Source organism: Abramis brama (genome assembly GCF_963993115.1).
Source record: "Abramis brama genome assembly, chromosome: 9".
In the NCBI taxonomy this organism is placed as follows: domain Eukaryota; kingdom Metazoa; phylum Chordata; class Actinopteri; order Cypriniformes; family Leuciscidae; genus Abramis; species Abramis brama.
The window spans coordinates 8,472,458-8,488,721 of record NC_139971.1 but is presented as its reverse complement, the minus strand read 5'-3'; the positions used below and the strand labels follow the sequence as shown (position 1 = coordinate 8,488,721).

At 37.5% G+C, this 16,264-nt stretch overlaps 1 protein-coding gene across 8 annotated transcripts in view; it reads right to left on the bottom strand.

Annotated features, from left to right (window-relative positions):
* arhgap42b (Rho GTPase activating protein 42b) overlaps positions 1–16,264 on the bottom strand; it is a 147,355-nt gene that overhangs the window by 48,836 nt on the left and 82,255 nt on the right. For all 8 annotated transcript variants that reach the window (XM_084123901.1, XM_084123903.1, XM_084123902.1 and 5 more), the window contains exon 4: positions 10,065–10,136. In XM_084123901.1, the coding sequence (XP_083980027.1) occupies positions 10,065–10,136 (72 nt within the window). The remainder of the gene's footprint in view (positions 1–10,064; positions 10,137–16,264) is intronic.

Sequence of the window (16,264 nt, the reverse complement as noted above, 5' to 3'; positions counted from 1 at the left end):
ACATAACCGAAACCATAGGCTCTGCTGCTCAATCTCAGTGCAACGCTTTTGTTCATCTTGTACCTTATATCATCCGAACTGAAAAGGAACATCACAAGTTTCTGATTTAAAATGCACAAGCAACTCTGTCAATGGTCTCTCACACATACTATACCACAAGTTCACTGTAAAAAGTGGCAATGTGCAATTAATACCTTAAATAGCTATTTATAACATAAAATTACATTTGTTGCAAATTGATGTATTTAGGTTGGTTCAGTGATGTTAAATGATATTTTTGACTTGAACAAAACTAGATCATTTAGATGTTACTATATTTTCAGTGTAGTACTCTCATGAAACCTCAACCTTTTCTGAACTTATGCTTCCATTACTTTCCCTCTACATCTGTACAATGCACCATCCATCTCTGATATAAATTCTAGTGTGTAGGCATCCTAATGTTCATAGTTGATTTTCAAAGAGTCTGACTTCAGCATGTGGCTAAGCTAAGAAGAGAATACTGTAATAATACTGTGCTCTTTGAAATGCATTCTGGGATCACCTTGTTTGCTAATGATAGATACAAATGTTTATTTTATTTTTTATTGACAAAACAAGGCATCTTAAAAAAAACACCATGTTTACACCATATATGCCTAAAAATGCTGTCTAGGTAGGTGACTCCCGAATTTTTAGAACAGAGCCATAATTTAGAAAGGCCATTCCACCAAAACTTTGGCACTTAAAACGGTTCATAAAGACATCTTAAAAGTAATCAATATGAACACGAACACTTCTCACCCGTCAAGCGAGCATGTTTGAGCTTCCGTTTACATTATTTGATGTGCTCCATGTATGTGTGTTGTTGATCAATGTTTATAATAAGTTATAATGTGCATAAAGAGTTTGTTTTTCTTCAGAAGACTTTGGTTAAACCATTAACATGGATTATTTTTATGATGTCTTCATGAACTTTTTGAAGCGTCAAAGGTTTGGTGGAATGGACATTCAATAGAGGGACAAAATGCTCTTAGGTTTCACAATTGATGACTGTTTTGTTTGTTTTTTAGCTGTTTGTGCTTTATGTGAAAAAAAAAAAGAACCCCCATACCCCCAAAATGTTTATAATAAAACTTTACTTCATCTTTTACTGGAATAATTCCTGCAATGTTATCATATCAGATTATACTTTGAATTATCTAAGTGAGAACATTATTAATACATTTACTGTCGCTATTCCAGAATATTAGGCCTATAAGTAATATGGTACATTGATTCAGTCTTTCATGTATTCTGTAACTTACAGAAACAAGTGAATTTAATAAGCAGTGACACGGATTACATCAGCATTTGTGAATCAGAGGATATTCTATGAAGTCCTTCAAACTTCTTCGTCCTCAATTATCTAGCATGCGTTGAGTTCGGTTGATCGGTAAAAGCCATTTTGACAGATTACCTCAACCACCGGAAACTTGATGGTTCTGCATGAATCGCCTAGGCAGTGTGACATATTAGCTTCAAAACTAAGAAATTCACCAATAGACAACCATTTTGGAGCACTATTCATTTTGTACCTACATTCTAAGATTACGGTAAACTTTATAGTCAACTACACAATGTGTAATAGACTACCGGATATCAATAAAACACGTCGTCAAGTTACATTTGAAAGGATTATTGCCGCTTCCATAGACAACAGTGTATATTTTACAAACTATAAATGTTTTTTTTGGATACTTATACTGTACTTATCTGTATTTAAATATCAGAAACATAAAAAAACATGACGAGCGCTGAGCATGTCCGTCCTTCCAGCCAAATGCGAAAGCAGATTTAAATTTAGCAGTTGATAACTTGAATCACACCGGTGTGATCGTATGCTTCAAAGGGTTAATCATCAAATGTAAAAATATTAGTTTTTGTCTTATGGAAGCTGTATAGTAAATTTAAATTGAACTTGGTCTGTTAAAGTTTGTTGAGTAATTTCTACTTAAAGTTTACTTTGCATACTTTACTCTGTTTCAAGGGCATTTTACTTCAATTAAGCCATGCTTGTAAAGTGTATGCTAAGTAAATCATACAGTAGATATTGTGTAAACAACATATCTATATAATAGAAGTAATGTGGTACCCACCTGAACACAGAGATCTCAATACTTGGAACACAATACACAATACTGGTAAATTTCATTTGGATCATTTTAGAGTGTCATTCTAAGTCGAAAATCAACTCCAGATGTCACAAAACAGCAAGTTACTAAGCCTAACAACAAAAGCAATGATAAAACAGTGTAAATGCAGCTGGAAAATGTGATAAATGCAACCTTATTAATTATTCATGCCCCAGTGCATGATGGGAACACCAGTATCAGAAAGTTGAGTATGTTTTACTTATTTTTTTTAATGTTGATATTTATGCTTTAATTTCTACAAGCTTAAATTGAGCAGTAATATATAATTTAGTTTTTTTTTTAATTCTTGCCTGAACTAACTTATTCAGAAATTACATTTGTTTTTTCTGTAGTATTGACAATAGTAGCACCACAGAATCAGTTTTATCAGTATATTTAGAAGATGTATGTCATCTGTGATCTTCTGTCTGCAAATTTGTCTGCCTAACCACCTAAGGCAATCTCATAACGGCATGTTTCATTAGCAGATCCCGGTCAGGGCAGATGTTCATCCACCCCCTGCCGTCCGCCACCTGCTCCAGCCACCATCAGTCCAGAGGTGTCTTCACACGTGCCTCGTATCTCCAGTCGTCACTGTGACAGCAAACCATGTGCCCACATCCATCTTTACTCTACATTTCTCAGTAGGCCATGATGATCTAACTGCTGCAAGGCAAACGGATGCTTTTTAAAGTTCATAAGGTGATTTTTAAAGTACAATTTTTATGAGATATTAATTCTATCAGATAAAAACTGCCATCTCAAGCTAAATTAATAAATTGAAATTCTTGCTGGGGCATAATTATGCCTTCTGTAAGGTAAAAGGGTTGAGACATTTATGTTTTTATTTGACTTTACAAGATTTAGGGCCCTATCATACACCCGGCACAATGCAGCGCCATGCGCGACACAAGTGTTTTTTGCTAGTTTCAGCCCGACGCAGTTATCATTTTCACGTCCTGCTCCACGTTTTTTTAAATAGCAAATGCGCCCATGGGCGTGCTGGTCTGAAAACGAGGTGTGTTCAGGCGCATTGTTGGCGAGTTGCTATTTTGAGGCAACTGAAATAGACTGCGCCATTGACCAACTGAAACCTGCATGGTCTAAAGTCAATGGCACAATATTTTTTTGTTATTTAAAGGGCGCGTTAGTAACGTCCACAACATGCCGGTCCACAACTCGCGTACACTCTGCTTATTACACACACAGGGATGCCCAGCAGCACACAAACCTGCCAAATATTAAAAATAAAAGAATTACAATATATAAGATTATTATTGTGTACATAAAGATATAGTGGAATCCAGCTTGTCCCGTAGATGGTCTGCTCGCGCGGTTTAACCTCGCGCACAAGCTGATCTGTTTCCTCGCTAGAGAAGCGTTCAGTCTTTCCGCTTTTAAATTCCGCCATGTAAATTGCAACCCGCCATGGCGCGAGTGCAACTGGCTTTTAAAAGGAATGGGAGATGAAACTCTGATTGGTTTATTGCACGTTACGCCCAAAACACACCCATTACTCATTATGAGAATAGGGACAACCCTTTTAGCCCATGCGCCGGGCGCCAACCATTTTTCCCGTCATTAAACTAGCAGAAGTGGATTCGGACTAAGTGCACTTGCGCCGTGCTCTTTAGACCATGCGCTTAAGGTCATTCAAATTGGACCCTTGGGCATTGGTCATGAAACTAAAAAGTGCTTCATAGCATGAGAATTTACATGTGATGCTTCTTCAAAAACATCAACTGTAGAAAAATGGCACATAGCAACACATTAGTTGGCATGCATTACCACACAGTACAAGCTGGCACTAGCTATTCATTGTTAAAGTTGTATATATGAGGGACACAAATGGCACCTGTTTTGTAGAATTACCCAGCTGGCTTCCATGCAAACCTATTTTCAAGGCCAAGGTAAGAAGTGCTTGCTGCAGTTTTTAGTTTAATGAACTAGATAATACTGTGACTGTTGGTAATAAATGTATCGGCATATGTTACATTTGTGGTCCAGTTAGAGGGTGTAGCTTTATTTATTTATAAGTTTTGGATCTGATATGCTGATTTGATGACCTGCTGAGGGCAGTTTTATGAGAACCATCTCACAGAGAATTACACACACCATTAGTTGAGATCATTAACTTCTGTTCTAGGGTAGATTTGTGCCAGTGACATTTGCAGAGGCAAAAGGCAAAAGTGAATTAATTCCAAATCATTAATAATCTCCAGGACAAATGGGAAAAACTACACTAAATACCAATACTGTAAGTTTTTACCTGATAAAATTGTAACTGCATGGAGAAGAGTCCAATTCTTTAAAAATCCTTATGTTCCGTTAAAGTTGCACAGCTTGTGATTCTAAGCTCTGATGACCCATACGTAACTGCTCTCCTCTCGTAGTAAAAGCCTTGTACCTGTGAGGTGGCGGGTAGGGTTGCTTGGCCAATGGGAAATAAATTGTTCGGGCTTTGGGCTTGAGCGGCCCTTTCATCGGCCACTGACCTCACTCCGTTAACCAGCTGGGGCTGCAGCGAGGCTGTAATTCCCTAATAAGGACGTCTATACCTCCCAGCAACCCTCTGAACACTAAACTTGAGTGAGGGGGAGGCCTGGCAGCCGGCCGATTCCCCACATTCCCATAATCCTTTAAGTAAGTCTCCTGACTCCATGGCTAGTGTTCAATCCATTCTCCATATTTAGAGTGTGTTTATAGTAGAGGAAAAAGGGATAAGCTATTAAAAGCAAGTTGTTAAAAAGGAGATTAGGGGTGAAAGAAGGGTGGTGATTTATAAAGTCTTGTTTTTATGGAATATTGCAGTATTTATTATAAATTAATTATCTGTGCACATCATCATCATTATTCTTATTTTTAATTTGTGCGCACTTGTAATCTTTAATCAAAATAACTTCCCCTCTCTCTTGCAGTGACATCCCTTCTTTTCTGTGATGATGTGTTTACTGGCACAAGGGCGGGACAACCTGTCACTCACATGAGCTCGACCAATAGCAAACCACAACCATCCAAAGAACCTGATGAAGCCATTTTACACTAAAGATATATATTATGAAGCTTGTGACTTTTTCCCCCGCAATTGACCATTTGCAAAGACCCGCCCCCTTTAGTTACTGTTGTTTTGTCCGACAAGCCACGCCGCTCTCATGCCACACACCATGTTCTCAAACAGTGAAAAATACATCGCGGAGCAAAGAGGACACTGACAACGCGCTGACAGACAGGACAGACAGGTTACTTTTGATATGAAACAGTCTCAACTGTCAAATTTTGTAATTTTTTAAAGAAATTTAAACAATAAATACCGTTTTGTGGCTCTTTAATGTGTCGTGAAAGATTGCTGTAGCGCCTCTTAAAGCTGCTCGTGAACCGTTCATCTCTTCCTTCAAATTAAAGGGGAACTATGCAGTTTTTTTTAGCTTAATTTACCTTAACTGAACAGCTTCGGAGTCATTGGAATGGTTATATGACTTTTTTCGGGTTGAATGGTGGCCGTCTCGCTTCCCCCTAGTGCCTGTGAGCGGAAAAACCACCCTTGCAACTTTGGGCCAGCGGACCTCAGCGTCAGGAAGTATTGCGTGATATCAGGTCTCGCGATGTAACAAACTGCTTTACGGCACTGCACACATACATTTATATGCTAGCCTTCTGTGTATCATACATACGTCAGTGGACATGGCTCTGTGCTGGGAGGGAGAAGATGGGAGGGGGGGGGGAGTCATCAATGAGTTTTTACGACAGTGTTGTCAAATATCTATTCCGAAGCTGTAGGGGGAGCTCTATAAAGAAACCCACGAGCAAAAAGCAAGAAAACAGCGAAGAAATTGCCAAAACTGCATAGCGCCGCTTTAATTTATAGCATCAAATAAACATGAAAGAACATAAGAAGGAATGTTGGTTTAACCGCGGAAAGACATCAGTACACTCCGTTTTCCAAGTTCAAATCCTCCAACGTTAATCTTCTAACTCTCCGGACAAAAATGGCGGATTCGGCGGATGGCGTTTTATGATTGATCAGATCGCCTGTCAAATTAAACTCCCTACAAAGGGTCAATTTTACATTTTACATTTTTTCTCGTGATATTGCGTGATGTATACTCACAATTCAGTCTTTTCCCTCAGAACTGGACTTTATAACTTGCAATTGCGAGTTTATATTTCACGGTATTTCACGTTGTGACATACATAAAGATATATATATACACATCACAATGGAAGAAAATATTATCGCAACTTCCGTTTCATGCAGACTTATAATAAGTGCTCTTTCCGCAGAGAGAGGTCTTTTGTTTAGTCGTTACAATAAAAGACTGAGATGTACAGGATGATACAATCAATCATAATAAAAAACAAAAGAAACAATAAAAAGAAACAGGTGAAGTAGAAGTACATCAGGACAATAAAAAGGCATAAATGAAAAACATCCAACAAAGCAAACTCCATACGACTTGTGCATATTAAGTTTATATTCAAAGTCTTCTGAAACTATACAATAATAATGATAAAAAAAACTATACAAGCTTGGTTTTTGGAAATGCATCAACATTTTGCTAAATGTTTCATTCTGTTTTCCACAGAAGAAAGGAAATGAAATAAAATAATGACAGAATTGTTATTTTGGTGTAAACTACCCCTTTAAAGGCACTGTTTTGCAAATATTTTACTGAAAATCAAACATAATGCCACAGCGGTTGATCTCGATTTATGCGAATCAGTCCCTGGTTACACTGTGTCCAACCATCCGTTCAAAAGCAGAGAGAATACTGGTCCTCGGGTCCTGCAAGTGAACCTTCCACAAAGAGCATGCCACAAGCACAAACCCTTTTCATGCAAAATAAATCAAAAGTGGCTTTGAGGTAGGAACATAAATCAGAGGGTTTGGGTTATGTACAGATGGCTGAACCAAACACTCGCCTTGAAAAGACTCAGCATGTGTGTTTGAGTGAGTATAGGTATATTTATGTAGGAGTGAGTGTAGTTGTACATATGTGTGACTGAATATGTGTGTATGATCTTTTAGATGCCCAAAGGGGTCAAACTGCTGGATATTTTATTTTGCTTAATTTAACGTACAGCGATGCAGCTGAATGTGTGTCTGTATTTGGAAATGTGTTTGTTTGGACTATATTCTGCCAAAGTCTGCTACGGTGTTATTTATGATTTCAATTATTCCTTATAAGGTTTTTGCTGTTAACATGATTTAATAAACCTATTAAATACCTGAAGGTAATAATATTTTATGAATGTTTGGCCATTACAAAAGTGACTTCATACCACTAACTAAAAAGTACCTAAAAATGCCAATGGTATGACCATGTTTGCCCTGCCGTGTATTCTTTGAAATATCTTGGAATAGCAAGTAAATACCATAGTATATGAATATGGTAATAATTCAGTATCTAAGTGTACATAGTAGCATCATGGTATTTTTTATATCTGATTTCATTACTCTACTAAGGTACCGTCACAGTACTTTTTGTAGGGAACCTGCAAGTATAGTAAATGTATAAATAAATATAAATGTAATATATATATATATACAGTACCAGTCAAAAGTTTGGAAACACTACTATTTTTAATGCTTTTGCAAGAAGTCTCTTATGCTCATCAAGCCTGCAGTTAAAAACAAAAAAACAAACAAAAAAAACAGTAATATTATGAAATATTATTACAATTTAAAATAATGGTTCTCTTTTTTAATATACTTTAAAATGTAATTTATTTTTGTGATGCAAAGCTGAATTTTCATCAGCAAGTACTCCAGTCTTTGGTGTCTTATGATCCTTCAGAAATCATTCTAATATGATAATTTGATACTCAGTTATTATCAATGATGGAAACAGTTGTGCTGTTTAATATATTTTTTTGGAATACTTTTTTCAGGATTCATTGATGAGTAAAACGTTAACAGCATTTATTCATAAAAACAGCATTTATTCAAAATAAAAACATTTCTAACAATATAAATCGTTACTATCACCTTTTATCAATTTAACGCATTCTTGTTGAATTAAAGTACTAATTTCTTTAAAAAAAAATAGTTATTGTTCCCAAACTTTTGAACGGTAGTGTATATTGTTACAAAAGATTTCTATTCTAAATAAATACAGTTCTTTTTAACTTTTTATTCATCAAATAATCCTGAAAAAAGTATCTCAGGTTATAAAAAAATATTAAGCAGCACAACTGTTTCCAACATTGATCATAAATCAGCATATAAGAATGATTTCTGAAGGATCATAAGACACCAAAGACTGGAGTACTTGCTGATGAAAATTCAGCTTTGCATCACAAAAATAAATTACATTTTAAAGTATATTAAAAAAGAGAACCATTATTTTAAATTGTAATAATATTTCATAATATTACTGTTTTTTTTGTTTTTGTTTTGTTTTTAACTGCAGGCTTGATGAGCATAAGAGACTTCTTTCAAAAGCATTAAAAATAGTAGTGTTTCCAAACTTTTGACTGGTACTGTATATATATATATATATATACATATATATATATATATATATATATATATACATACAAAGTTTTGGAGAAGATGGTTTATTTATGCTTTGCAGCACAGAATATCTCGCTTAATCTATATTTGAAAGACTGCTGGGCAAAGTACCATAATTCAGTTAGCTTTTAAAAATTCTATATTCTAAGATTTCCAGTAGACACAAACTGGTACACTTTATTTCAATGGTCCACTTTAGACATTCTACTAACTATAAGTAACTTTGCAACTACATGTCAACTACCAGTTAATAGAGTACTAGTCGACTATAATAGATTGTCAGGTGTTAGGGTTTGAGTTAGTAGAATTTGTTGACATATACTTGCAAAGTTACTTATTGTCAGTAGAATGTCTGTTGGGGAGCATCACAATAAAGTGTTAGCAGATATTAAGCAGACAGTCTACTAAGACTCTATTGACTCCTAGTTGATGTGGTTGCAAATTTACTCATAGTTAGTAGAATGTCTTAAGTAGACCATCAAAAATTGTGACCCGGAAAACTTGGTCTGTAAAAATAAGTGACCTGATGCCCTACACAATACGACACATTGAAGGGACTATGAGCCTCAATTTCAATCTCATCAAAATAATAATACCATCATAATTACAGCTACAGATAAACAAGAGCAGCCGTTCATACCACTTTTGGGAAGTAAACTGACCGTACTATGGTACAGTATAGTGATGGTATTATCATGGCTCTCAATATACAGTATACTGAATGATTGCAATTTTTATATTTGATGCTATTCAAAGGTATTTCGTATATAACTACGGTACTAACAAACTGGCCAAAGTCCACAGTAAAACTAAGGTACGTTTTGCAACTTCTTTTTCATTGGTACAAAAGGCAGATTTGTAATAGCTGAACTTTCATAAAATATTACTATCTTCAGGTATTTAATATATCCATCAAATCATGCTAATTTCAAGCATACATAACACAGTAGTTTGACACATACTGATACTAAATTATTACCATATTCATAATATACTATGGTATTTACTTGGTATTCCAACCAATTAAAAAAAATATACGGCAGGGCAAACATGGTCATACCTTTGGCACTTTTACATTTTTTTTTGTTTTGTTAGTGGTATGAAGGCACTCTCGTAATGGCTAAACATTCATAAAATATCACTATCTTCAGGTATATAATATATCCATCAAATCATGCTAACAGCAAAAAAGCCTTATATGGAATAATTTAAGTCATAAATAACACAGTGGCAGATTATAGCAGAATATTGCAAACAAGATTTGTCCACAGTCTAAAAACGAATGTGTTTGCAAATGCACACACACACAAGAATGACTGCGTTGCATATTTTAGCCATGTTGGTCCAAATACCAAGGTATTTTTGGTTATTGTCTAAAGGGATATAGGATGACTTACTTTGGCTGCTCCGATCTGCTCTTTCCGGAATCTCTCCAAGGGTGTGATCAGAACATCGTCAGCATTCTGTATCTGCAATCAATCAAGAATAGATATAAGGTATTTCATGAGAAAACACTCTTCTTTAAACTACATTAACTTCAGTGAAGTTCACAGCTTTAAGAGGTCATCGGATGCCCATTTTCCACAAGTTGGTATGATTCTTTAGGGTGTTCATGTAAAGTTTGTAATATACTTTGGTTAAAACTCCTCAATGGTTGCGTAAAACAACACCCTTTTTACCTCCTCAAAAACAGCTTTGTTCACAGTGACCTTTTTGGTGCATGTCTCTTTAAATGATAATGAGCAACTGCTCACCCCACCCCTCTCTTCCATGGGGGGTGTTGAATGGCTGAGGGCAGAAATACGCTAATACGGGACAGTCCGTCAGCGGTCGTGGGCGGAGCATGAGCATTATGACATCATAGTGCTCAGAAAATCCAAAGGCCTGATTATTGAGAGTGTTTAGACTTTGAGGATTAAAAAAAAAGGAGTGAATGGATTTCTTTCATTGTATGGTCGCAAATTTGTGGTGCGAGTTTACATTTCTGCAGGAGGCTTGTGAGAACATTCACACCAACACTTCAGAAGAGCAGTAATGATTAGTGTGATAGAACTTTATTCATCAGTATTCACTTAATGAGAACTCCAGAAAAGACTTTTCAAATGAGGAAAATGACAAATAATACAGACATTGTGAATTTGAGCAATAAATAAATAATAAAATGGCTTTTGTTTTAAACGGGCCATGAAACGCACCGGTATTGTCAGAGCTGAGAGAAATATGGCCATCAACGACCAGAGAGGGAGTTTTACGTGCGCAGATAGGCATGCATTTAAAAGCTGAAATATGTCTCTATATATCTGCGTTTGCTGAGGGTATCATAGTATACCGTGGAAAAGACCCTCGTAGCAGACTGACACGCTCTTTCCAGCCTCACAGAGAGAACAGGTGACTGCATCAGTTACATTTACAATGATGTTGCTATGGTGTCTAGGTATTTGCAAGGGCTCTGCTAGGTAGTTGATAGGATCTTCTAGGTTGTTGCTAGCGCATTGCTAGGGTGTTATGTGGGTAGTCACTCAGGCTTTAATAGGATGTTGCAAGTTGGATGCTGTAGTTCTTTGGGTGATATAATATATTTTAAGTTTTTTCATGATATGACCAAGAACAACTGAGATCAGGATCTAATTCATTTAAGATCAATGGTTCTCAGCCTGCACATAGTTGATGAATTATGACGTTCCTGTAGTGCTCTCTGTTGCACCAGGACTGAATCAGCCTACTTCGAAACATGCTCCTCATTTCTACAAGCATGTCACAGAGGGGGTAGGGAGTGCTGTCAATGATGTTGTCCAGCAGCTTGGACATCATTCTCTTCTCTACAACCACCAGATGGTTTCGGCCTTCTCCAAAAAGCCTGCTCTCTTGATGAGCTTGTTCATCTTCTTGTTACTCCCAGAGTCCCAGCACACTACAGTGTAGAACAAGGCAGGCACGCAAACAGACGGAAAGAACATGTGCAGCTGCACACATTGAAAAACCTTTCTCAAAAAGTACATTCAGCTTTGGTTCTTCTTATAGATAAGGTGTCTCAGTGTTGTTTGTTCATTTAAGTCTGTCATCCTCAGTGTTAACCACATAATATTATATTGTATTATATTACACTACAGCCTGAGACGTTGGGAAGACTCCAGCATTCACACAAACCATATAAGACAAGTGGTATTATATTTCATTCACAGTTATGTTCTGTTTTTCTGTTTTGTTTGGTTTTAGTCATAGTTTTCATGGTCTCCATTTTCCCTTAGTTCTAGGCTGTGTTCCGAAATCGCCCCATACCCTTAAATAGGGCACTATTTGAAGGGACAGACATTTGTTGTGGTGTCCTAAACCATAGTGAACGTTATTGAGTGCACTCATTCAATCCCACAATCCACTGCAATAACAAGTGTACAACCAACGGCTAAAGAATACCCATAATTCACGGTGAGAGTTGTGCGTCAAATTAATTCCCTCATCTGAGTCATCCATGAATCCATTGTCCAAACCACTGGTCCAATGGCTACAGCGTAATATCATTCAGGTATAAATTCATTTTTAATTGATTATTAAATTGATTAATTAAGGTTTACACATAGTTTCCATGACAGAGTTCAAGATAAATCTTTTCATCTTACGATGGTAGCTGCCAGTTTGCTAAGTTTCAAATAATTATTAAACAGCGAGCACAAACTATGCAAAAGCGGCAGCCCTTCCGGCGCCATCATTGTCCGAATTCACTCACTTGTTTTCACTCACTCCCTCAAGCGAACTACGTATATTAATGGACTAATGGAAGGAATAGTGGAGGAGGGTATAGGGGGCAATTTCGGACACAGCCCTAGTCATTCCTTAGTTGTCATGGTTTCTGATTAGTTATCACCTGTTCCCTGTTCCATTGCTTACCATCTTCTGAGTATTTAATTAAACATTTCAGTGCAAGGAAACAAGACTAAGTGTCTGCATCAAAGCAGCAAATATTCTGCATATTTTCAAAAGTCTTTTTAACACATTGCTCACACAATCTTGCTACAAGTACATTTTATTTGCAGTAGATTTTATGCAGCGCACTGCAACTGCCATTGAGATAAATGGGAATGCTAACGGATAGCTCTCTCTCCAGGTATTAAAAACCTCCTTACCAAAAACATGCAAACATATTAGGTCAGGATGCACATCTGCGTATGTGGAGCAGACCTGCCGTGGTGGCATGACATGACACTCGGTTTGATTAACGGAGTTATTCTGTGCCGTGAGGGTGTGTGATAAAGCTATAACACAGCACATAATACCTGGTCTAATTTTAGAGAGACCTTTCTCCTCCACCATCTCTGGAGAGTGTCTCCCTCCACCCATAAATCAAGAGAATTGTTTTCATTGTCTCAAACACACGGTCACCCTAACCTTTGCCTGACAAAGGCACACAAACCTCATCTACATCCGAATGCTCTGCAATTAGCCGCAAACCTCAAACCTTGCACCATTTCTATCCGTTCCTCATTTCATTCCTTTGTTTTTATTTCAATTTAGGAAGCATCGCTTCATTGGTATTCAAAGACTGCCCCCCCCCCCCCCCCCCCCCCCCCCCCCCCCCCCCCCCCCCCCCCCCGAGCCTTGAACAAAGAATTTTGAAAGCATAACTTTATCAAAGGAATTACTGGTTGGATTAATATTCCAACGCAAGGGAAGAACTGCAATGCGAACATCAACCCTGCGGCTAGTGGAGAGGATAATGGATAAATGTGGCTAACTGGAAAGTAACTCAATAAATACTCAAATTTCCAGCTCATTCCTTCATTATTATTTTATGACCAATGAATAAAGCATGTGTATTCAGAACTCTGAATAATTCGTCTGGCACAAACAGGTCTGTTTGTGTGTGTCTTCCCAGGATAATGTAAGGGATCAGATCTATATGATTTTAATGCATGAGCTGAATCGACACCTTGGCTTTAATACCCGTTTGGAGTGGAACGTCCTCACGGCTGATTTCATACCGTCTTAACTTCCCTGGCTGTAGACCAAAACATCCTGCGATGCAGTGCTCAGACACTGTGACTAATCTGAATATGAATAACTCCATATCAACAGTAAAGGTTTTCATTGCATTTTTTCCTCTGTAGTTGCAGAGGCAGTTCTCAAGACACTTGACCTTTGGAATTAATTTTGGGATGAGCTGCCGTAATCAGCCTTATCTGGAATGGCCTGTCTTGACGGGGCCTTTGTAGAGTCTCACCTGTAGGGATCATGTCACTGCAGACATAAAAAAATGGCTTCAATCAAAAATAATTGCTTTATCATGCGGCAAGTTTATGTAAAACATACATGCAAAAAGCTGGAGTGGTTTGACTTTACATTGGAAGTGTTTAATGTCTCAAGATACATCATGAACAAAGGCCTAAATATAACGCTAAAAGAATAGAATGTATGTGAAAAAAAATCTAAAGGAAAAGCGCACAGGAAAACAGTGGATCTGTGTATAAAAATAGATGGGCGAAACTTTATGGCTGGATGCCATAGTATTGTGCAGTGAGATTTTTATGTAATCTGAAGAAAATGTGACCATTGTAGAACTTGCAAGGTGTTGTGGAAGATTTCTGTGATGTTGCACTGTGATTTCTGATTTGTTTGTTAATTAAAGCATCACTGATAATATATTGGTTTCAAGACAAAATGTGTTCAAATGTATTTAATATTAAAGGGACTGTGTGTAGGAATTTCTCCCATCTAGTGGTGAAATTGTATTTTGCATTCAAACGAATAATGCTCTCCAGCGCCTCATTTTTTTAAATGCGCGTTGCATCTACGGTAGCCGCTATGTACTAAAAAGCTATGACAGGATGTCTTATAATAGCACTTTGAGTTTTTCTTCGGGTGAACAGGTTTGTTATTTAAAACAAACTGAAACTTGAAACAATGAAAAAAAGAATGCTACAGTATGAATTACTGACTGTGAAAAACATTAACTATGGTAATTAGTAGTAATGCCTAGGGTTGCGCGATATGCTCCATTTTCATATCGTCCTATCGTCAGCCTGTGAGATCGGCGATACAAGATATTATCGTGAGGGGGCGGGGCTTACTTATTTGATTATTAACTTGCTTATTTACTCATAAATTTGCTTGTTTTATTACTTCGTTTTAAATGAGAATCTTTTTTCTATTTTGCTAGCAAAGGTGGAGTGTTTATTAATAGGCTAAATCAGGTTATTTCCTGGTATAGTGAGGTAAAAAAAAGATCCTAATCATTCTTGTATCTGACTCGGAGTATTTCAACATGTCAGCGGGAAATTTACGGACACACATTATCCTCTCATGCCGTTACAGATGCAGCATTTTGACTGTTTGACGAGATGTGAACACGTTTTAATTTCTTGATTCAAGAAAGAGTCGGAGTCTGCGATATATGTCCTCCTACCAGTGCTCTCTCTGTCTGGATGCACTTCACATGCGCACCGCACTTCAATAACGCAGGTGTTAAATGCCAGGAGAAATCAGAGGCAAAAATCTAAAAGTCGATCGGTTATACGCCGACTTAAACTTATGACTTGACTCTGATAAAGGAAAACGGGTTAATCCGTTTACATGACCACATGCATTGTCAGTTTATTCAGCATAATCGAGTTAATAACGTGCATGTAAACGCGCTCAATCCCTGAAAACGAAAGCAGAAACGGACTGAGCTTTCGCTGCATTAACAGCACGTTCTCTCAGAGTCGACGGTGGATAACGGTAGGCTACAGCAACTATCTTAATTTACTGGCTGAATATTTCTCTTGTGGACTTACATTATTGACAGCGAAAAAATTAGAAGAATATTTCTTGTTAAACAAGTTTGAAGTTGCTTGTGATTTTCACAGATGGCAGAGTTTCACAGATGCTTCGTGAACTAAAGACTTTTATTAGGCCTAGGCGGCCTATATCATTTTATTGATATTATTATTATTATAATTAATATTTTGTAATTGTATTGTTTTTAGTGTTATTCGTGTCATTAAATATTTTGTTAATGTACTATGGAAACAAAATACTGACGAACAACGATGCCGCGTCTTCATCTAGGCTCTGTATAAAAATTATGCGTCTGTTAAAGCACTCTTGACAATTTGTGAATGGATCACCTTGCAATGAAATTTTGTTGTGGGATGTAGTTTTTGTTTTGTCTGTTTTAAAAACATTTTCTTTGAGGGGTCCTCATACGCGCGTGATATGGCGCAACCCTGCTGAAAAATCCAGCTAAAACCAGCCTAAGCTGGTTGGCTGGTTTAAGCTGGAAGTAGCTGGTTTTAGCTGGTCTCCCAGCCTGGCTTAGCTGGTTTTAGCTGGTCTCCCAACCTGGCTTAGCAGGTCAAGCTGGTCTCCCAGCCTGGCTTAGCTGGTTTTAGCTGGTCTCCCAGCCTGGCCTAGCTGGTCAAGCTGGTCTCCCAGCCTGGCTTTGCTGGTTTTAGCTGGTCTCCCAGCCTGGCCTAGCTGGTCAAGCTGGTCTCCCAGCCTGGCTTTGCTGGTTTTAGCTGGTCTCCCAGCCTGGCTTTGCAGGTCAAGCTGGTCTCCCAGCCTGGCTTAGCTGGTTTTAGCTGGTCTCCCAGCCTGGCTTATAGCTTATTTTAGCTGGTCTCCC